This window comes from Sphaeramia orbicularis, chromosome 12 (assembly GCF_902148855.1).
Source record: "Sphaeramia orbicularis chromosome 12, fSphaOr1.1, whole genome shotgun sequence".
Lineage (NCBI taxonomy): Eukaryota > Metazoa > Chordata > Actinopteri > Kurtiformes > Apogonidae > Sphaeramia > Sphaeramia orbicularis.
The window spans coordinates 36,109,738-36,134,795 of NC_043968.1; the positions used below are offsets into that span (position 1 = coordinate 36,109,738).

The 25,058-nt window shown below is 39.9% G+C and overlaps 1 protein-coding gene across 9 annotated transcripts in view; it reads right to left on the reverse strand.

Moving 5' to 3' along the window:
- Positions 1 to 25,058, reverse strand: part of celf2 (cugbp, Elav-like family member 2) — a 249,899-nt gene that overhangs the window by 172,567 nt on the left and 52,274 nt on the right. For 4 of the 9 annotated variants that reach the window (XM_030148792.1, XM_030148789.1, XM_030148791.1 and 1 more), the window contains exon 1: positions 14,001 to 14,280. The exons of 1 other annotated variant lie outside the window; for it this stretch is intronic. In XM_030148792.1, coding sequence (XP_030004652.1) covers positions 14,001 to 14,122 — 122 coding nt within the window. In that variant the 5' untranslated portion in view covers positions 14,123 to 14,280. Of the gene's footprint in view, positions 1 to 14,000; positions 14,281 to 25,058 lie in introns of those variants that run through there. 4 more of the 9 variants (XM_030148800.1, XM_030148798.1, XM_030148799.1 and 1 more) reach the window with 1 other exon arrangement.

The following is a 25,058-nucleotide window of genomic DNA, read 5'->3' on the forward strand; positions in this document are numbered from 1 at the left end:
ACCACTTACTATTTTTTCACTCTCCTGGATTCTTCCCCTGACAAAATGATAAATATGGGCTGATACTTGTGCAAAGAATAAAGACAATGTGCAATCGTGGTTTAATCTGCAGTCTGTATAATATCAGTCTGGTTATGACTTAATAAACGTGTGGCCAGTTAGGTGATTTACAATCAAATGAGTTGGCCAAATTTGGAGAGGTGCAATTACACATGGGGATAGCCTAGTAATAATGAACCAGCCCATAATTTGCTGCAAATTTGCTGACTCTATTTTACACGGTGTTAATTGTGTGGATCCAGTATGTCTCCCCGTGGAACCAGAGTGGGCTTGAATGCACCCCTGTGCAGCGTGTCTACCAGGTTGCCCCACTTCCTCCCTCCTCCATCGGAGAAAAGAGGGGAGGCACTCCAGTAAAATAATGAGCCTCTCTTAGACTGAGAGAGGCGGCTCTCTGGGGGAAGAATATGAGTATCTGGGTCAATGGGAAAAAAAAAATGTGCTCAGTATGCACACATACAGCAGGGTAAGTGTATGGCGTGGGTGGGACTTGGCCAGCGGCTGTGCTCGGGGGTCAGCTTGCATGTTTACTTGCAAGGACTGAGGTCAGAGTATGGATGGGAAAGGCTGATCCTACATCAGTGCCTCAGGGTTTGCTGTGTCCCAAGAGTGCGGACGATGCTGCATGTTTCACCGCACTTGACCCCTCACAGAACAGGGGTGGTACGGGACATTATATAACCAACTGCTGCATCGCAAATCAGCTTCTCTCTCATTGGAAGCTTCCACGTTCAGGCCTGCACTGACGTTCACGATTTCTGTTTTAGATAATGGTTCTTGATCTAAATCCAGTGTGATGTAGCACAAACAAACACAATGCACCTCTGCTTGTTTTGTCCCACCAACTTGTTTAAACCCGCACTCTATATCTTATAATTCTTCACTTATTTAGATTCTGTTAACCCATATTTCACAAATTAGCCACTTTCTTCTACAGGATCTATTTCTGGCAGATCATTAACAAACAAAATTAACCCAAAAAAATCTGCAGGGCTAAACACAAGTGAGAAAAACAGGAATTTGTAATTTTTGGTGAACTGACTCAGCGCCTGCTGCCGTATCTAAAGTAGGTGAGTTAAAATTGTCATGATAATAACTTCCAAACTGCAAACCAAGCATTCAAACACAAATCTGACAGTGCTGAGTTCAGTCTTTACTTACCTTATTGTACAAAGATAGCTATGCTTAGAATTACTACAACATAAAAAATATTAATGAGTGAGGTGGTTTACTCAAACTGCACGTGCATGTTCATCTGTGTTTGCCAAAGGCTTACAAACACCTGTCTCATATATGTGCCTGTTGTCAGCTGCTGCAGCCAAAATGCAGCGGATTTAAAGCACGTAGTACATGGTAATATCAGCATGTATGTTCTTACACACGTCTGGTAAACAGCAGTGCACTCAAATCCCCCTCATTTTCTTCAAATTTTAATCAAATCTCAAGTTCTTTCCACCTAAACACAACGCATCACTCCATTAATAAACATACAATACACTCAATGTTCAGGACAGTCATGTGCTTTTTGTTAACAGGCAATTTGTCATGCATGTGTTTAATAGGGCATTGAATATATTTTCTAACATAATTTCCTAGAGTGTTAAGAGTGTGTTAAAAATGCAATATCGTTCATGATTTGTACTGTCGCAAACATTTACAACATTCTATATATGTACAAAAAAAAAAAGCATTAACCTAAGAAGCATTATGACAGACGCACCAATCCTCATCCCCCTCAGCAACAAAGGATCCTTATACACACCAGAAAAAACAGTCCAATGATTAGTACCTGGTCCTTGGCTCATGTGACGTATATTGAATAGCCGTGCAGAGGAGGGGGAACGCACATACATGTGTTGGCGTCTGAAAAAATGTAAAGCCTTATGCTGTGCTTATGAACAACAGTCAAACAAATATGTCCTCAGGTTTGGAGCTACATAAACCATTATGAAAAAAGAATAAAAACATACAATGATCAACCATTTACTGATGTTTAATGATGTTAATGATCGAAAAACAGAGTTGTTGGAGAAGCAGAGAGTTGGGTTTTATTTGAGAACTGACTTTGAAGGAGAAAATAAAGATATGTGAATGTATTTGATTGAATTATATATACATGATATAACACACACCAAAAACCATGTAGGCATTACATGTTCTAAATGCTTCCCTAGGAACTTAAATATGTTTTTTCATCTCACTTGTCAAATTCTATGAAACTGATACCATAATCCAGCGAATAATTTCTGCTTTTAATCCCTGTGCTGGTGGGATTTTTTTCCCTTCCTCAGTTAGCCTACACTGACATTATAACGTATTATAAATGATTGGATTGTTACGTATTATTGCATTATGATACCATTGTTTTACAAGGGGAACATAGCATTGAAGTATGGCACTTTTAGCTGATTCTCATCCGTATTTTGAGCAATCACTATCCAAACTTATTAGCAGTTCTTCTGTCCTTAAATGTATTTCACTGAAATATATCAATTCTAAAAAATAAAAGGAAGAGCTAGACCTTCAGCCACATCTGAAAGAAATACACCTACAAACATAACGTGCTGTGCACTTTTAACACCCCTCAGGCTAAATATAGTGTATAATTCTGTGTTGAAAATTACTGCCCTATAATTTAGATTATCTTGTCTTTGTGTAAAACTTATTACATACATATTTATATTTGAAAGTACTCAGATATTGTAACAGCGCAAGGCCGTTTGACCTTGAAAAAGTAGGTCAAGGTCACTGATTTTCATTAGGTTTCTGCTCCATGCCAAGATGCATCCACAGTATAAATTTGGTGCAGATATAACAATGCATTCTTCAGATAATGCGATTACGCCATTGAATGGACAGACAGACAGACAGACAGACAGATGACAAAACGATTACAATATCACTCCAGCCATTTTGGCTGAATCTGAAGATCAACTTAACACTCAATAAAGCCTTTATAACTTTCTCTTACTTTCTTAGTCTCTAAACCACTCATTTCCCTTTGTATGTCTTTCTAAAACCTACTGTTAACAAAAGAATCATCCATATTTACACAAAAAAAACAAGGAAATGTGTAAAAAAAAAAACAAGGAAAAAAACACAACCTGAACGTGGGAAGTACATAAATGTCACTGTCATTTTTCATGACTGTCTACTTTTATCCTCCCATCTGTACTGTGGTTTCACTTGTAACCAGTGGTCACATCTGTTCAACATCTTGTGTGTTATGTACATTGTTTTTCCTGTATTGTCGATGTTCTTCTTTTCTCACCCCCACCTATCACCACTCCCATCTCTCCATCTCACCACCCAAGGGCCTCGTGTTCTCCCAGATCCTGCTCGTGGCAAGGTCTGCCTCTGCCCTCTCTTGCTCTCCTACTTTTGTCTATCTCGCCGCTTTCCCCCTGCCTAGTTATTTCTATCTTCACTGTGCCTTCATCTCTCTCACCTCAGGCTGGGGGGGCTCAGCTGCCCGAACAATATAAATCGATCACTTAGAAAGGAGGAGAGGGGAGGGCAGAAGAGGAGGTGGAGGAGGAGGAGACAGGGTGTTGCGAGGAAAAAAAGATGGGACCAAAAATAGACAGTTTTCTAGAGCAAATTAAGAAAAAAAAAAGAAAGACTCCAAAGCAGCCACTATGCTACCTATTCATAAACTATGATCCAGGCTTATGTTTACTTCCTGCATGCATCTCAGCCAGAGGAGAGGATTGTGGGTAGGTGATGGCGCTAGCTTTTCACACGTGAATATTTAATGAAGAGCTCATGAATAATTCAGAAAAGCAAGCAGCTGCGTTTGAGCCTAAGTGGACATGTGAGGAGCCTGAAACCAGACAGACCCTCGCTGCTACCGTTCATCCTCACCGCTCAAACACTCCCAGAAAAACCTGCTATGATCTTCATGTCTAAGCCACGGTCTGTGTGTGTGTGTGTGTGTGTGTATGTCTCTATAGATAAATCGTGTCATAACTGAAAGATTAATTTGTGATGTCTGGATCTTTGTCTGTTGTCTACTTTCCCATTCTTTTAACTGTGGTACTCCGGTCTGAAAACTGAACAAAGACACAAACAACAGAGTGGACAACTACCTCCTCACTCACTGCTCAAACCTCAAATCCCTATATTCATTCCTATCTTTTTTTCAGCTCCCTTTGCTTTTGTTGCTTTCATCTGTCCCGTTCATGTCTCTCCTCCATCACTCCCGTCTCTCTTTCTTTGTCAGATGGTTCTTCCTGGATTCCAGTTAGGACACTCTGTTCCAGTTAACACAAATTCGAGGTCTACCTGTGGGGATGTAGCCTCTAAATGCTCGCTGACCTGTTTTGTACACGATCTGACACAACACTCCAACTCAAACACACTACGGCTGGATTCACATTTCATCTGCTACATCACACACAGTTTTTGGCTGGTTGCAACTCCTGTTATCCACAAGACTCCCAGCCTCATCATTTATCTTTTAGATATAGGAATGTCATGTCTTGTAACGTTTAGCATTTCTGAGGCTACAGAAATGCGACTGTTTAGCTTGTTTAACCCTTAGGGAGTCCACCGTCACAGCCCCGTGACTGAATCACATGACACTGTCAACACATCGTAGCATTGGAAGGTGGTCACGTAGGCCACTGGGGACAACTGTATTTGAAAGGGTAGCCTTGAAACACTCTCTCACTTTTTATTTAATGTCGATACAGTTTATACAACCAGAGATATGACAGTTTGAACCCAGAGCAAACAAACATGAGTAAAAGTATGAAAATGAGGTGGGCGGGTGTTATGTTTCTGACCATATCTTCGCCATTTTTGTCGTTTTTTAAAATGGAAAAAACTGACTGAATCTGTGGATTCTAATCTACAGGGTGTCCCATAAGTCTCCATACATAGGAGACATAATATACTAGTCAACATTTGCTAGGGATCAGTTTTATATTTGCACAATAATTGATGTTGTATAATATTTTGGGTGACTTCATATATTATGTGTACTTTGGCTAGTCATGTAAAGAAAAATGGACCAAAAGGTAAAAAAAACATACATTTTTATTGCACTTTCTGGCAAAAGGGCGATACAACCCTAGAAATTAGAGTTCACAACAATTACTCTTCCAATTTTGTTTTCACTGAAACCACTCAGAATGTTCTGAAACACATACGGTGTGATGTCAATAATGTGTGTGGCCACCATCCGCATCCACAGGCTGTACTCCACTGGGAAAGTAAATTTTCAAGTTTCCAGAATTACACCCCCGAATATAGCAAAGTTATAGTCCTGATCCCTAGCAAATGTTGACTAGTGTACATTCCATACATATATGGTTCTAACATGTATTTCTTTATATTTCTTCTTTATAGTTCTTCAGCAGACACGCATTGAAATGTGTTCCCGACAAAGTGGCAGTCATTTAGAGCATATTGTATAAATAAAAGTGTGTCAAGAAACGTTTATTTTTCTTATGTATGGAGACTTATGGGACACCCTGTACAGACTGCATTAGCATTACAGGTAAGGGTGAAGACGACCCCCACCTGAACCGGATGCAGAAATGGGAGGACTGGGGGTGGGGGGGTGGGGTGTGTGTGAGAAAACGCTGATGTAAATATATGCTCTTATGTCAAATATTTGAGTATAGTTTTAATTTATTACAATTTTGATTTTATATACCTAATATTTGGAACCAATATTCCCTTTTACAGTCTTTGAAAAGGTTTGTTGAGCATCTTTGTGTTATTTATGCAATAAATTATATGAATTTTTCAAATTGGATTTAATATTTTTTGTGTGTTTTTCAGCCTTTTATGTTGATATAGTAGGTTAAAGTGAAAAAATAATAGGTAGATGAGATAGATGAAGTTGTACTGAAAAAAAAGATACCAAAGACGGGTATAAGAAACATTTCTTTATAAATTATATATAGGCAAAATTAAAAGTACTCAAAAACGGCCAAAATAGGCTCAGACCCCTAAGGGTTAAGTTGTGTCTCTAGCAAATATTTGTATATGTCCAGGGTTAGTCACTGGAACCATGTTGACAAGATGCTGTCTTTGTCAGACAAAATCCTTATTTTAGCCAGAAATAAGCATTTGTGTTTGACGTCACAGGCTCATTTTGTTTGTTCTTCCACACTCTGAGCAAAAAGAAAATCATACCACAATCATGATCCACTATTTGACTTGCAATCTACCTCCTTAGTGTTGACACAGGCTGGAAATAGCAGATAGATTTCTCTATTTGTGCAATTAAAACACAGTGCCATGCTAAATAAAAAGTGCTTCACTCAGTTTTTTCCTGCATTTCCTACTAGATTATGTTGACTTCCGAATGCCTCACTGCAACAAGTGTTTTGATGTGACACACAGGTCTTCACTTCATCCATCGGACAGCTGCTAGTTCTGATGCAGATACTCAAGTTGCATTATTTACCTGGATATCACATAAAGAAGGACACACGTGAAGTCTTCTGTTGATTTTTTCAGCTTATGAAGTTTGGAAACAGGATTAGGATCATATAAAAGTACACAATCTGAACAAGTCATTGAATTGAGGGACTGTGGGCAGCAAAACTTGGAAAACCCACAGTGTGTGCATGATTTGAAGGCACATTTATCTCCCGCTCTCATGAGAACAGAGGAAGTTTGGATGATTCCAGCAGAGGAAGCACTGCAATTTCTGCCTCAAATAGGGTGAATAAGGTTTTAATGGTTAAAAAAAAAAAAATTCAGACATGCCCCAGCATCACTACTTATCGGACTGAAACTTTACAGACTTCGTCTAAGATTTTTAAGAGACAGACCCCTCCAGACCCAATAACAATAATGTTCAGTGTGGAACAAGGTTATAATAGTTTTGGATTTTTCATTATAGTTTAGTTTTATTTATTTTTGATGGTTTTTTTTCTCTAATTTAGTCAGTTTTAATTCGTTTTTAGAGCAGGTTTGCTAGTTTTTATTAGTTTTTGTTATTTTCTAAATGCTTAGTTTTAGTTTAGTTTTAGTTTTTTTATATCTTTTCTCTTCTTCTTCGTCGTATTCAAATAAATCCCAGACAGGACTCTGCTGCTTTCTCCCAACTTTAGTCTCCATGTTTCCAGGTTGAGTGGGGACCAGAAGACGACTGTAAACTACAAGTGACCACAAGTGACAGATCGTTAAATATTGTATGGTGCCGCTAGCTAAAATTGCTCGAGGGAAATAAATCGATTTTATATCAATCCGACATTGACAAAAACGAAAAAGAAGGGAATTTTATCCAAAATTCTTAAACGTTTCAGTTAGTTTTGTAAGCACACAATACAGTTTGTTAATTTTCATTTTTTTCTTTCAATTCTAGTTATTTATTTCAGTTAACGAAAATGTTTTTTCAATTCTAGTTTTCGTCATTTCCTTAGTTTTCGTTAACAATAATAACCTTGGTGTGGAACCAGCAGGAGTGGACCTTAGTACTAAACAGAGCGTTGTTTTGAAGTTTGTGACACTACTGGGCAGACGCCTTATTCTGTTAAACTGGACGAACAAAAATCTTCTAACTCATCAGGCTTGTTGAAAGACATTATGCAACACTTCCATTTGGAGAAAATCAAATTTTCACTAAAGATAATGTAAAGTTATTTTATTCAATTTGGCAGTCCTCTATAGATTACTTCAATATTAAGTAAGTAGACACACGCACACCCTTCTTGTTTTTGTTTTTTTGTGTATGCGCACATGTGAGTGCAGGTGTACTGTTCTTGTTCTGACACACATATATTGCATACTATATATGACTTTTTTATATTGTCATTGTTCTAATTTCAATAAAAAGAGTTAAAAAAAAAAAATCCACTGTGCCCTGATACGCATGTGTCCACACAGACATACGCAGATAAACACACACATATCCAGCCTTACAAGACATTCTGATCAAGTCTAACACTGTCAAGCAAATACCTCCTGACCTGTTCGCTGACCCTCACACACTAATGTCTGCATCAGTGGTCTCGACATGACTTCAAGTGTAGGACTCTTTTTCTCTCTCTCTCCTGCTCTCACACACACACAAACACACTTGATGTCCTCTACCCCTGAAGAGGCCTCCCGGCTATGTGCTGCTGTCTGCTAGTTTTAATGGTCTCTGCTAGACTGGACTGGACAACGCTCAGCTGGACTGTGATACAAACATACCGCTGCTGTCGAGGGAAACCCGCGTATCTCCCAACGCTTAAATTAAATCCAATGGGTCTGGTTTCAGCAACTTCATTTTGTATTTGTTTTACCTTACAGATGACCGTGTGAAATTGATGTGAGTAGAAGTTAAAATTTAACCATGGAATTCCCAAAGGGTGGGCTGTGGCCCCCTTGTGGGTCATTAAGGTACTGATGATGGGCCACGAGAGGATATTCACAAGAAATAAATAGCAATGTTGCCGTAAAATATTTCTGAGAATTATGTTTTATTTCTCATGCAATACTACATGTAGCTGGACAATAAATCAATACAATACCTTTCAAAAGTTATTTTTATATTAGAGCTTTCTTTTTATTTGAAGCAAATAGCCAGTAATAAGAAGGATAATGTACATCCCTCTATTGGGGTTTAATTTGCGATGATGACAACACACTATATTTTATCCCCTTCCATTCAGTATTCAAAGAAAACAAAGATATGCTAGTCCATTCTCATAATAATCATTGCCATTCATTTGTACTCCATTTCCATAGATATTTTAAGTTGGGCTGAAGCATTGTTACATTTGGGACTGGTATAACAGACAAACCTGTGTGATAAACCTACTCTGTTGAATTCAGTCACCATTTCAGAAGTAGTTAGAGGTGAATGGGGTAAACTGTTATGTCTTTCATTACTTCTTTATTGAACACGAAACAAAGCACTATCATTTAACTGTCCCCTGCATGTACAAACCCTATAAAATGAGTGTATTTCTTTAAAAAAAAAAAGTTGTCGGTTGCATCCCAGATCTACAGTGGAGTTCAACTGAATATCACATGCTGCAGTGGTTTCTCCTCTCGATGCAAATGGAGGGTAGAGGGATATTTTCCAGCCACTCCAAACACTGTCTGCTCCACCTGCAGTGCATCAGAGTGGGCTCCGAGTGTAATTGGCCATTGTATCAGTGACAGAGAGGCCCCTCCATTCATAACAACACCCCCTCTTCTCTACCATTTTTCTGTCTCTGCCCCTTCTTCACCAACTCCGACCGATCTCTCCGTCACTTTTCAACCCCCCCACCCCCACCATCACCACCTCCTTGCCTTCATCCTCCGCCCCTCCCTGTCCTACCCCTCCCTCTTCCACCTCTGTCCTCCCTCTCCTCCCTCTGCTCCCTCCCTCTCTGCTCCTTTTCCTCATTAAAGTAGGACCCAGGCAGTAGCGGTCACTGCCTCTCATTTATTTTCATTTGAAACTGGTGCAGCTCCACTGATCCTCTGGGGCTGCAGGAGAGAGAGCAGGATGGTGTCATTCTGATAACAACCAACACACACACACACACTTTCACATAGATGTACTGTATGCACATGCGCACACACACACACTCACACATACACACACACACTCATGGAAAATTGGAGGAATACAAGACTTCAAATACACAAATGCAAATACACTTACACACACACTCACAAACATAAAGCCAGCCCTATACGCATCCGGCTGCAAATAGATGCACTTTCACACCCATTTCAATTCATTTCACGCACATATTCACACATTTCATGTACCTGAAAGCTCCCATGCTCTGTTTCCTCCCTCTTCTTTCACATATGTGGCCCCTCCCTTCAAAATTTGTCCCATCCCATCCCCTACCGTTGATTGTGTGAAGGTGATGATAGCAGGATGTGATAAACCTGCGCGCATTGTCACCTGTGTGATTGCGAGTATCGATTTACGTCCGTGCATGTGTCGGACGTGTGCACGTGCAAAGTATTTGCCGGTGTGCCCCTGCTTCCTGTACGTGTGTGTCCATGCATTGTATTAGAGTCGTGTCGTGAGCGGCCCTGCCTGACACTCTTTGATTGAAAAGGTGCTCGGCAGATTAAATCGTTGTAGCGGAGACAAGGTGCGCTCTCTTTGCTGAGGCTTCGACGGCTGGTTTAGCAGATTCAAGAAGAAGGGGGGGGGGGGGGGCATTTTAACAGCTATTGCCCTGACCCATCTGGGAAAATGAGGAGAACCAGTGACTCCAAACCAATGGTCATATCTCTAATAGAAGACTAATATTCTCCACACCATTAGACAGGTACACCATGTGAGGAGAGTGGGAGGGGACACTTACCAGCTCAGCCAGAGGATGGGAGGTAAGGAGAGGGGAGGAGCTAAGACTCAGAATGTCAACTACCAAGAGCAAACTCTCTGAAAAAATAAGCTTATTCAAAGCTTTAACAAAGCTTACAATGCACACTTCCTTCCTCTTCTCCAGACGCTTAATATGAGACTTAAAGGAGGTTTTTAAGAGCGTTGTGACCAGAAATAGATACTAGCCTTCTGTATTAACTGGACCAGCATGTGGTTCTACTGTCCACATTTTCATTTTTGAAAAATTACTTTAAGTTTCTCAATGGGCATGGATTTTCAATAATTTGACAATTTTATTTCTATTCATTACATTACAATTGTAAAGCCATGTGAGCTAACCCAGATGAATGTTGCATTGCTAGCGAGAAATTGCAGTAAGTGAGTTTATTTTTCTTCTCTGGCTTTTTAAAATGAGCTTTTCAGAGCTGGCATAAAGCATTTTATTATTAACATAATAGTTTTGAGTTTTTACTCCAGAAACACTGGGCTTGAAATTAAACAACAACCATGACTATGACTATTACAGCAGTCAAAGAGTATTTATTGTATTGCACTTTCAAAGACAAATGAAAAAAAATTAAGTGTAGCTCTGCAAACACTAGATGCCACGCTTACCTCTCATAACTCCCAATGGCATCTTTTTTTTTTTTTCTATGTGTATAGTGTATAGCTTTTTTTATGCTTCCAGTGTATAAAGCAGGATTTAAGAACTGCAGAGTCCTAGTCCAAGCAAGGATAGCAGAATCAGGTCACTTCAGTATTTCTCACACACTTAGAAAGCTCCTTCAGAGCCACCACAGACATTTAACAACTGTTTTCACAGCAGAGGAGTGCTCACAAGGACAAGTTAACTGATCCTCATGGGTAGTTTGAGGGTTTTTGCAACACATGAACAGCGTGGGAATGACACCAATTTTTATACATACCCCCTGGAGGTGTACAGAACAAATAGAAGGAGCCTTGTGTTTAATATTTGGGCTTAAATCCTTTACAGTCGATACATTTGTGAAGTCTGACACCCACAGACAACAGCAGTCAACTCGGCTTTACTTCTTGCCTTTTTCAGGTGCTTTTTTATTGACTCTTGGTCTGGTCTTCAGCAGATGCAACTCAAGTTTGGAGGCAGTCAGGAGGCTGCCTTGAACACATCTGGAACTGTATTGTCTGTATTGTATGTTTATGTTACTGTATTACTGCCTTCTAGATTATTCACCCTTTACCCAAAAAGGCTCTGAAGGGGACGTCAAAGTCAGGAATTTATCATAATCGCTCCTCAGTTGCATTTCATGTCCAACATTTCAGATGGTAAATCTTCAACTGATGCCCAAAGTATGAATGCATGTCGCATATTTTCACTTTACTGCTCCTCTTCTCTGATTAAGGAACTACCTGGATACTGCTGCCCACAAACACATTCATCCAATGTGAACTGTTACTTCAACCCAACAGTCAGTCGTCCTGCACACGGGCTAAACCTCTGGAAAATTTCCCCCGTGTTTCTCACTCTCAGCCACTGCTTGATGCAAAAACCGCTCAAAGTCATATTTTTCATCGGGAAATTGCAAATGAAGTGCATGCCTCAAAAGCAGTTTCATTTGTCACCCAATGAAGCATTCACCGATTCAGTCAGTAAATTATGGTGCAATAAATTACTACCTGCAAACATCAATGAAATATGTTGACTCATTGCAAAACAAGTCAACCTCAGCATGACTGTTTTTCATGATCAGGTGCGTGGCATATGCTTGTTTCAATCTTTTATGCAACAGGAAGGGAGTTCAGACAAATTGTGACTAGTGGGGTAATGCTTAAAGATTTCAAGTGATGGAGGATTTAAGCAAGATATGTGTAATTTTAAAACTACAGTAAGGTAGATATGATGCTTGTGGGAATTAAAAAGTGGGGGAAAAAAGATTGAGTATTTCCATTGTTAGGCTTCCTTAGAAACAGGATGATTTCATTATGACATTTCTCAATCACTTCCTACACAACATAATCCCCTTAATGAAGTGTAAAATATGGAAGACATAGCATGAAGATGAAATAAAAAAAACACATTTAAGCTCTGTTAGTTGGCTTGGAAAATGTCGACTACTTGATTTAGTTGAATGGGTTCCTTTTTTCATAGAGTCCTTCATATGTGTCTCCTTCACAAATAAAAAAAAATCTGTATTTACCATAAAACAATAACTCAATGACACGTCACACATCTGCTTTTTAAAGATTTTTGCAGTCCTTGGGGCCAAATGTTGCTAAGAATAAATCAAGAAGCATGTTGTAAATTGCCTGAAAGTAAGTGAAATGAGATTGAAATAACCCCAGAGATAATTTAATGACTGTTATTGTCGTAATGTTCCTGGCAAAAGAAATGTAAATGAAATAGAAATCAATACAAATCAGGTTTGACACACTGAGTTTGTTGAATAAAGGAAAATTTGTCCTTTATCCAACAAACTATGTGTCTTAAGAGCAGAGACAAAGGCACAGAAAAAAATTAATATCTCTGTCAATATTTTCACAAATATTCTAAACGAAAGTGAGCAAATGTATGGCATAGGAGTCAACAGACTCATAATGAAAAGCTGATAATTCTGGGCTTTTAAAGTTTAGGATAAAATCAATACAAATCAGGTTTGACACACTGAGTTTGTTGAATAAAGGAAAATTTGTTCTTTATCCAACAAACTGTGTCTTAAGAGCAGAGACAAAGGCACAGAAAAAAAAAAAAGAATATCTCTGTCAATATTTTCACAAATATTCTGAACGACAGTGAGCAAATGTACAGCATAGGAGTCAACAGACTCATAATGAAAAGCTGATAATTCTGGGCTTTTAAAGTTTAGGATATCATGATTTCTTAAGTACAAATTAGAAAAAAAATTTGAGCGTTGACACCAAGGAAAAAGAAAAGAATATAAATACATATTCATGCACATGTGGGTGGAATAATACCAAAATGCAAATCAGTGAAGGGCAAACACAGCCACTGTATGATGATAACTACTGGATATAAACAAAAAAAGTGAAATGTATCTGTGATGTCAAAGGTGAATTTCGCTGACTGCCAAATAATCTGTGCAAAAAGCAGAAAAAAAGCTGCTTATGGCATCACGTACTGTATCAGTGTAATTCTACTTCCCTATCTTTAACTGCTTGTCCCAGACACAATGCTGCTAACACAGCAGGAGGAGGGATGAATAGGGAGGAAGACAGAGAGACATAAAAAAAAAAAGAGAAGTACAAGCATTGGATGTAACGCTTGACTGGGCAAACAGGAAAGCAGGGAGAACTCTCCCGCCATCGAACAACAACGGAGAGACAGTGTGTGTCCAGGTCGGAGGCTTTGCTGTAAACCTGTTAGGAGCAACCATCCCAGATGTCAAATCGACTCAAATGAAGGATTAAGAAAACACCTTTACTTTGTTAAGCCCCTCCCTTCTCTATAGACACACTGGGAAAAAATGCTCGTAAAACCAACCGTGCAACAATGCCACACCTCAGCTGGAAGTGTAACAATTCCCATGAGGGGAATGCTGGGACGAAGCATCTGGGTCAGAAAAAAAGGTGTCTGTGTGTGTTCACAGATGTGTGTGTGTGTGTGTGTGTGTGTGTGTGTGTGTGTGTGTGTGTGTGTGTGTGTGTGTGTGTGTACCTCAGCAGCAGCTCGTCAGTCCTCATGGATCCTGTGCTGCCGGCTGTAGGGGGGGGGCAGCACACAGCATCGACAACACACACTCCCCCCACAAAGCCCAGCTCGGACGAGTGCTCCAACATTACAAACAGACAAATGCACCTTATCAAACTACAAGCTGTACTCTTTTTCTCCTTATTCCTCTATCACTTCGTCTTCTTCTTTTGTCCTTTTTTTTTGTCTCTTCCTTTTTTCACTGTTAGTCGTTTTCAACAAGCTTCCTCTTTCTCTCTCTCTCTCTTTGCTTCTCCGTCTCTTGCCTTGTTCCTCTCAGCCTCTGCTGTTCTCTTTTCTCTCACGCAGAAAAAAAGCCCCCCCACCCCCACCCCACACCCCACACCCCCCTCTCCATCTCCATCTCCCCCTCCACAGCCCTCACCCACCCACCCTCTCCTCTCTCACTCTGTCTCTCTGGTAGAGCAGCAGAGCAGCAGAGACCCCACTGGCTTGCCTAGCTGAAGTAATCCCCTGTGACAGCTCAGCTCATGTTGTTATGTTGTGGGCCTATTTGAGTCTAATACTACAGCTCTGAAACAGCCTAGCCCCAGTCCAGCTCTGGACTGCCTGCATGGCCGCTGGGCCTGGCCCAGTCCGGCACAGCGCCATGCCAACAACGGCTACTATTCACATTTACTGCACATCATCTCTGTGTTTTTGGTGTAGCACAGCCAGACCCAGACTTCAGATGTACAGCTCGAGACAGAAAGGAAAATAAACCAACCTTAACTCGGCTTTGCCATCTCCACATGAAGATTTTATGAGGTAAATAAATTGTGTACATCAGAGTAAAGCTACATTGAACTGATGGAAAGAGGCCAAGTTCAGGTTCAAGACAAGTGAATGCAGAATTTTCACGGCAGATTGTATTGTGACGTCATTATTACAATATATTAATTAACAAACTGAACTAATTTGGCAAGTCAGGGTCAATAACCACCCCCCATCAAAAAGTATTTGTATAAGTGATCACAAAACAGTTACATCTCCTATGGCCTCCCCTGTATTAACTACACTTTTGCCCAATATGGATACAAAGTTGTCTGTTCTGTCATAAACTAATAAATTATGGGTGTATGGAATAGGTATGGTGTGCAGACCTCCACAGTCAGAATGTCAATAAAAATTATACCTGTTTTTATTGATCAGCAACAAAGTGGGTTTAGCCTTGGTCCATGCCCAGACGTTCTACTAAGTTTAATGAAAAATGTTAAGATACTGTTGGCCTTTTACAGACAAACAGATGCAGTCGATTACATTACGTCTTTGCAAAGCACCCCTAAAAAAAAACCCCTACACAAACCACCCCCCCAAAAACAACAGTTGTGTTAGACAGTAAAGTCCCAGCAGTAATCCAAAGTCTCAGATCAGTTGGGTGAAGGACCCACATGATGAATTGTATATGTTATAGATAATGTACTTTGAGATGGTCATTACTGTGAACTAAACCTGTCAGGGGGATACAAGACTCTGAGGTATATTTTGCAGTAGTGCTGCAACAACAAATCAATTAAAATGATCCAAATTGATTCTTGAAAAAGTTGGCAATGAATTCAGCAGTTGATTTGTTGGCTTTTGAGCATGTTAGTATTGAGGCATGCCCGCAAGCTGTGTAGTGTAACAGAGGAAAACACAGAGCAGCATGGCTGAGGCTTCAGATGCCAGGGCAGATTATTAAAACTAGGTTTACATTATGTTCCCGGTGGCCACGGGATCCCCATTTGGCCCAAACATAGTGCACCGTTTATGTCACAAACTTGAATACGTAGAAAAAATGGCCAAAATCCCACAGCGCACTACATTTTGGGCTAATGGGGCTGCTGTGGCCACTGCGAACATTATGTAAACCTAGCTTAAGATAGCCTACGCATCGTGATTACTTTAGCCCACTAGCTAGTTTGACACTATCGTCATAATTATAACATTTTCATCCATCTCCGTTTATTAGGCTATCAGACTAACTTGACCTATCATTGACCTGAACTAATACATACAAGGCTAGTTTGATAGCCTATAACCGGAGCTGGTTGAAGACTATATCTTGCTAGTCTCCAGCCATAACCAGTCTAGGTAGCGGGCTAGTCCTCGCTAACTATACCCAAAGCCATTACAGGGATGTAATCATTAGTGACTTGTCTGCAGCCTATATTGCTTTAGGTTAAATACCGATCTTTGAGAATTGAGTCTTTTGTGTTTATCAGATGAATCAATTAGTTATAAAAATAATCTACAGATCAATCGATGATTAAAATTATCATTAGTTGCAGCCCTATTATGCAGCCAAATATTGATAAAAAATTATGTTATAATTATGTTATTGCTTCTACACAAATAAATAGTCTGGGTATAGCCTAGAGGCAATCTGTTATTCAGATAAACAGTCTATAATATATTAGACTGTAGCATGTCATGATCGACCAATGACAATTAACAATCCAACAAAGCCTTGTAATAAAAATAATATAATGCAACTTCTTCAGCCTTTAAATGAATCAAAGATATGAAATCATATCAAATCCAATAGCACAAAAAATATATCAAACAGTCAATAAGTAAATATGCAAATAAGCATCTTTATCAGGAGAGTGTGTCAAAAATACATATTGAACTTACTGAGCTCTTAATTCCAGTGACGCTGTGGTTGATGCGATATTTAAGTTTCCCATCACAGCTGCAAAGGCTGCTAAACTATGAATGCAGTTTTACTTTCTCATCTTAACATGCCATCCTATTTGGCCCCCAAACCTCTGACTGGTTCATACAATATGTTTCAACCGGGCCCGTCTCACCTCCAGAGAGACTGCCTGGTCCAGCAGATCATGCCCAGGAAGCAGCAGCCCAGACAGGCATGTCTCAGTGAGCAGTCGTCCCGAAGGAGGCACTGCCAGATCCGGCTGCATGTACCTGGCACATCACAGCCTCTCCTCCCCACAGGAGGCTGGGGCTGAAGACACAGGCAGGGAGCTGCTGATTAAAAATTCATCTCTCTGTTTATTATGATTTATGCATGTTTCACTGAGCCAGGAACGAAAAAGAGAGGAGAGGAGAACAGCTTCATTAGTGCATATTGTGTGTATGTGTGTGGGTACAATGCCTATGCCTGTTTGTGTACTCTGTGTGTAAGTGTGTGTGTTTGTGGCTAGCTGGCAGGTGGGGGATAGTTAAAATTATGGATTGTACGTGAGCTTCATTAGAATGTTTGGCATACAGGGCAAAATCGTCTGTCTTCACAAAACACCTGCATTTCACCGAAAAACAACAACAATTGAAATCCTAAATTATCCAGCGTGCATGGGCCATCGTCATTAAAATGCAGCAGACACTTTTGCTAACTTCTAACTTAATTACCCATTTCCGCCTCTGTTGTTTACCATTCAAATCGGATTGGCCTCTCATTGCACTTTGTCTCAGCCAAAACTGATGGCAGGCCTGCAAGGGTGACAAATATTGACACATGAGGAACGTGTCAACAAAAAATGGTCAATAAGAGCACAGAAACGGCCACAGAACTCACGAGCACAGCAGATAAAATTATATCATGCATTTCATTCCATTTCAATAAACAGGTGCTTGGTCATATGCTGCTTCCTCTTCATTACAGTGGAATCTGAATGTAAAGAGAATAATAATATACAGGAAAAAAAAAAAAAACACCAGACTGGCGCTTTCAAATTTACATAAAATTAAGCTCAGCAAATGCTCTTGATTACTGACAATGACGACTGATGATTTGTTATTTCCATCGTTTATCTTTTTACAGGCTGTTGTTGCAGCACTTACTGTATATGGGTGGTATTATAGGCTCAATTATATTCAGGATTGTGACTCACTGTTGCCAACTACGTTCAATGGAAAGTACCTGAAGGCTGCTTGAAAAATTGCAAGTTTTCAAGCTTGTGATGTTATCATAAAAGTCTTTCTGAACTATTTGCAAAGCGTTAGACATCAAATCATCATTAACAATATAGAACAAAAGCAAAGAATTAAACCTTCTATGATTGGTCATTAGGTACATCTATACACAGCTCACTCCTGGGTCTATCTAGCTGATGATTGGCTGGTCCATAGTACAGAGAGTCAGTCAGATAGGCATTCATAAAGAAATATGTTTTACTCTAATTAAGGTAGAGGAGTTTCTAAACTTGTCTTAAGGCACTTTTCAGGAGGGGAAAAATGACTACAGGAGACTTAAAGTCACAAAACTTTGCAAGAAAATTAGAAAATTAGCCACATATTTGAGAGCTTAAGCCCTTTGTTTTTAGATTTTAGAATGATCCCAAAGTGGTAGTAGATTACTTTGCCTGTTGCCTCTCTATATAAATGTTGGATTCTTGCTTTTGTTAATTGTAAAAGCAAGTGATATTTACACTACACTACATAAAAATCAAGGTTGTTCATTCTAAATGTCTCACAAGAAGCTTTTACACAATCAACACTCCTTGAATTTAATACATACATTTATTACCCAATAAGTCATATTATTCCTCAGGTCATCATGTCAAAAGGTGGACAACCACTGCATAGTCCTGCAAAGTCAGACCTCTGTGAAAAGGTCTGACAGTGAAATATCACTATGTGACTAAAAACTGCACGGAAATTTGCTCTAGACAACCTTTTAAATGTACATAACTTTGAGGATTATCACTCTTTCGGGTTATGAGGCAAGTCTGAAGTAAGTGAATTGGTATCTTATCCAGGAAGACATATGCAATCCACTAAAAGTAAAAATCACTTAACTTCTCAAACTCTGCAAGTTAAAGAAACCCCCCACTAAAAATGTCAGTGTGGTGTTTATACACAAAATGAAAGTCTTATCACATAAAATACAAGTTTAAAATGAGTACTTATAAGCAGGATTTATGACTTGATTTATGATTTTGGGACCATTTGGGACCTATAATGTAAGTCTTACATGTGCGTTGTAGAAAACCATACCACATTATTACCCCACCCTCCCAAAGAGGAGGCAAGGGGTATTGTTTTGGTTTTGGTTTATTTGTTTGCTTGTTAACACTTTAGCTGCAAAACTATTGGTTCAATGCATACCAAATTGGGTTGATAGATTGCCAGTGACCCAGAATAGATGCCATAACATTTTGGGAAAGGTATGTCAAAGTTCAAATTTTTTATGATTTTTAAAAAATATTCCTATTTACTTATAATGGATGATATACGTGGCACTACTTGTTAGAATTATTATTAAGAATAAAATTAATGCTCAATACATTGTAGTACTGATCTCTAAGCACAACTTAACTCTACTTACTTATAAAAACAAAACTTTAGGTATTCATGTTCAGCATGAGATTTCAGCAATATCAAGTCCACTTGCCCTTGGTATACTATTTCACAATAGAGCAATTCCATATCTGTGCTCCTCCAAATCCATTTCCTCCACTATGAACCTTTGTGAAAGCTGCTATCTGTCTGTATCTGCCTGCTCCACCTGCTCCCTGTTCATGCTTCTGTGGTGAACTGGGCCAGCAGAAGCGAGAGGCTGCAGGGAGGGGCTGGACCAGAAGCATCTACACGCCCAATGTGCCCAATATGCTGAATCTAGCTTTGTTTAAATCATCTTTTTGCACATTTCATACATCGGGGTGCCCTCTCCACTCTCCACTGAGCTGTGACATCATGCCTTCTGAAGAAGACCATCTTGTTTTTGTCACTCAAAGGAGACACACACACACACACACACACACACACTCGAGTGCTGACATTGCAGTAACTTGAGGCCACGACTCAAACCGAGCAGCCTCTGTCTCTTTTAAATTGTGTTTACAATTTAATGACCTATTTGTGTTTGTTGTTTGCGGCGAGTGCCTGCTCTGTCTCTCTCTCTCTCTTGGTCTCTCTCTCTCTCACTTTCTCTGTGTGTCTCTCGCTCCCTAACATGCTCTGACAGCGAAAGGTCAATGCCCATTGGCTACACAGGGGGCACTGAGTGATGTAAGGGGGGGGGGGGGTTGTCATGGTAACGTGCAGCACTCACTGACGACGCAGGATGCTTTATGTGCCTAACACCAAGGCCAGGACCTGAACAGGATCAAAAGACTTGAGAGCTTGACTCGCCAGACGGAAGTGTGCTGAACGAGGGCCGGACTGAACGCCTGAGCGCTGCTTTAATTGACTCGGGGTTTACTGGCCTGGCAAATGGCAGGGGTGGGACTCAGCCAGTCGTGCCACTGAAGCAGATCTGCATGTAAGAGAGTGACAGAGAGGCCTAGAAACAGTCAGTAGTGAGCAGCCCTGTTATGTCTGTGAGGCTGCATTCTGCTGAGCTTGGCTTCACATTAATAAAAGAGGGATTACCAAAGTCTGCAGGCTCTTCTTAGGCCACTCTCCAGCCGAGAGACGAGTGAGGGGTTCGCTCCCTCCACCTCTCGTCCTGCCATCCTTTGCTTCCTTTTCTTAGTCTCCTCAATATGCTCCTCACGTTCATCCCATTCAAAAAAAAAAAAAAAAAACACTCATCTGCCTTTCCTCCTGTCTTTCTCTGTTCCATTTCTCTCCCCTCTCCCTACTTCTCCCTAAGTACAGGACGGGAAAAATGCACCAAAACACAGATAAATTATTTAGATTTTTTCCCCAAAGAGAGGGTAAAAAATGCTTGACTCTGCAGTTTGAAAGAAAAGGAGAAAGAAGGAAAAGTTGGGGGAGGGGAAGGGAGCTGAGAAATAAAAATTGCATTAGATACAAGATTCTGCAATCAGCCCGCGATATGAAGAATTAATCTTATCTTTCACCGGCACACACGACCAAGTAGGAGAGCGCCTCCAAAGACTTGGAGATGACAACGGGACGAATTTGCCTTTCCATTACGATGCCATTTATCCATTGTTACAGCCGACACCTCACGATAAGCGGATGTATTGTTGCCATTGACAATGTCATTATGGGACAGTAAACAAGCGATGCAGCAGAGGGTCAAGATGAACTGGGAGGGGCCAGAAGGTCACTGAGACAATCTGGAATGAAAGGATGCAAGACCCTGAGGGAGAGATAAGACTCTTCTTCTTCTTCTATCTCTTTTCATTCTCCGTCTTTCTCTCTCTCTCTCTCTCCAGAGCCAAGGACGGGCATATGCTTAGAACAAAGCCTCGGCACTGCCGCGTAATCAACTCCTCTGTACTCTAACAGCAGCAACACAATCTTCCCTGGAGGTCATCCACAGGAAGAGGCTTAGAGGGGAGAATGGCTGTGGGATCATGAGCTATTAAGATGGGAAAATAGGATGACTTACACATGGCCTCCTGCCCCGTCTTTCTCTCGAAAACATCATGCACATATATGTGCAAACATGAACAGGAATTCTCCTGTATACGACAGCAAATTGGTGCCATTCACGTCAACAAAACGGGCAATGAATGGTTTTACAGACTTGTTGGAAAAAGAAATGTTACCATTGAATGTCTCTAGGAACTGCAGATACACTTCTATATTTTGAAACAAAAACAGGTCTCCTATCTATATTTCTAGACACAAAGATCTATAGTGATTTTTTAAGAAAACAACCTGCATGAACTTACTCCTATCCTGTGTTTAGGATGGTGGGAATGCAAGATGGATATCCATTATCATGACAGTCTTGTTTTAACCATACTCCATTTTTTCCCCTAACCTTAATGCAAGTTGTTTCTGTGCCAAATTCTAACCAAAGCTTTAAGTGCCTGCTTCCACCATTTTGTGCATTTTCTTCTGCTGCCTGCGGTCGCTTTAATTCATCATCATGTACGATGGTATCTTGAACATGGAACATACAGTACAGTATTCCTGACAGACACATGGCACAAAAAATGATTTGAATCTTACTTGTCCACTACATTTCTGGCACCTGAAACCTGACGACTAAGAGGAATGAGCATTTTAAGATAAACAACTGCTTGTACAACAAACTGCATCATATGCAACATAAGTGACAGAAAGCTTTGTACCAACCTCAAACGAACACACTCTCTCACAAATGTTCATGCACAGCAGGTTGGTTGAGTATAGCAGTGGCAGGAATGGTCCTGTTCCATTTGCAGACATTAGCACTGGGAGATTAATTTGTCCCCTTCCATTAGGTGGGAAAGCAGCTCAATTATCCCTTAACAAAAATGAAAAATACACAAACACACAAGTGCCATCCATAATGAGCTATGTATAAGTGTGTGTGTTGCATCACACTGATGCATATACAGTATTTGCAGGTATTGTTAGCTTATAGAAATTGGGAGAGGCGAAGCGTTTGAGGTCAGGTGTGACTGTGTTCTCCACAGCAGTTGATGGCTCATTACCGGCAAAATCTGCTTTTTTACATCTAAATATTCAGGTGCAGCGCTGAAACAGAAAATAAATGAAGTCAAAGAAAAAGAGAGACAGAAAGAAAGAGCAAGAAGGATGAAGCAAGAAAGAGAGACAGAGATTGTTGTTGTTGTTGTGTTTAGACTTGCCGTCTTCCTGCCGCTCTCTCCTCTTTTGTGAAGATTTTGACTTCATTAGAATTATAATGAACATCAGCGAGGCTTGCTGAAATATTTTTGGCTCCTTGAAAATAAATGAATACACAAGCAAATCAATTCAAATCTGCCCATTATGCCTGTTTTCTGGGTCGTATAAAACATGCATAATGGGCCACACTATAGACACACAACGCTGTACGTTGCAGGCGGCCATGATAATAAGCTAAAATTAGAGGATCATTTGTCATCATTCCCACCATCGTTACATATTGTAAAATCAATTTCGTATCCAACACCAATGGGCTCATGACGGCGTATTGATGGACTGAGACACATCAGAGCATTATGGCGCTAATGTTAACATTACAGCAGAGTCATGAGGAATGTTTTGTGTGTGTGTATGTGTGTGTGTGTGTGTGTGTGTGTGTGTGTGTGTGTCTGTTGTGCTCCGCCGGTGTGATGATGTTGCTGTGTAGTGAGACTCACTAATTGGCTCACCTGTCTCTCAGCCATCTGGAGCCTCTCAAAAAAGGGAAAAAAATCGTCACACTGAGTTCACCCAGCTTCACACACATATTCACTTACACACAGATGGAAACGTGCATACGGGAATACCAACGTACAGGCAAAGAGAAGCATATGTGTAAAATACTGTCATTGAATAAACCTTAAAACAGAAGTAAGACTAATGTGGTCTATTTTTACATGTTGTTATCTGTAGGTTTGTGTTGCACATGTGATTTAGTAAAAAAAAAAAAGGGAAAAAAATGGCATAATTCTTTATTCCACTGGTATTGTAATCATGTGTGATATTGATTAATTACAGCAACATCGAGGTTTCTGCTGGGGTACAATTCCCTTTGCCTCCCACATACCCTCAAGCAAGCACACACACACACACACAAACACACACACATTGGAAAGCATCAGCTGGAAGAAAAAAACACTCCACTATCCCAGAAAACCCCGGGGCATGATAACAAGTGTGTCTGTGTGTGTCTGTGTGTGTAGTATAGGTTGGTAGGATATCATCTCATACCAGCAGTGTTTCAGGGTGGTGGCTGATGTGACGAAGTGTGTGCCTGAATGCACATGTGTGTGTCTGTGGACGGCAAGAGGTCAAGATATGCAGCTGATGTCACTGCTGTTAAAAAGTAATATTTAAACCGAGTTTATATCCAAGATTCTGATAAAACCAAACAAAAGTTGAACAACAGTAGTAATGAAACAAGAATGATTAATTGATAAGAATAAGGTTTACTGGTCCAATATTTGGCTAATTTAAAGAAACACCTAAAATGCTATTATGATTATTGCATTGTTACGTGCAGTCATAATAGTTGTAAGTTACAAAATATGGTAAAATACAGCTAAAATAATACTTCATGGGGTAAATAAGTAAAATATAAACCAAAGCTAAATCATACATAATAGTAGCAATATAGTATATGAAAACAAATAACTAGACTTACGCTGTCGGGGGATGACAGCAAGGGTATATCCCCAAAACCCCCCCAATCCTCTGTTATATAATAAAGCAAAGGGGGACAGTTATCCCGCTCACACAAAGGATATCCGGCCTGAATAATGTCAGAAAATTATTTGCTGAATAATATAAAAAAAGACATTAGATATTTGTTGGACGATCAATATGAACCAAGTTTGAGCTTGATTGGCCTCTAATTTCCTTAATAATGATTAAAAAAAAAAACAGATCTTTCAACAGAAACTCCAACCATTTGGAAAAAACACACCACCTGGTGTCGAAATATGACATCATGTAAACCCAAGATAGTGGCATGAAGAAAGAGAATTGTTAGACAATCGATTTGAACTCAATTTGAGCTACATTGACCTGATCGTGGCAGAATAATGTCCAGAGAACCAATTTTTCCCCACAAAACTCCACCTATTGAATGAAAATGACACCATATGAACTCTGGATGGTAGTGAGAAAATGGACATTTGTAAGACAATCAATATGAACCAAATTTGATCTCAATCGGCCTAATATTGCTTGATTTATGTCCAAAAAAACAGATTTTCAGCTAAATCACCCCCATTTGGATGACTTCTAATACTCATAGAGAAGCTCAAATCAATAGGGTTCTTCCACTAGGAGTCCCCTATGTTGGTGATCAAGGGAAAAGAAATCCAACCAAATCTGTCCTAGTTATCACGTTCACATGAAGGATATCCAGGGGCGAATCCAGTGGTGGTGGTGTTCGGGGTAAAACCATCATATCCCCGAAACTTGATTTCATGGGATTTAATTATAAAAGCATAGGAAAAAATAATATCATTACAATTATTATCATTGTAAAAGGTGACAGCGACTGTTCAGAGACCCATGGTTAAGGAAGTGTATGTGTGTGTATGTGTGTTAAAAACGTTTTTATTCTCTCCGTACCCAATGTGTTCCAGGTCAATGGTCTGAATCACACACAGAAAAGTAAGCCCCTCCCGAGCCACTGTATGTTCACCTGCCACCCACTGCATGTGTATGTGTGTGTGTTTGTGTGTGTGTGTGTCTTACTCACAGATTGCACTCCTGTGTCACTCAAAAAGAAAGAAAATA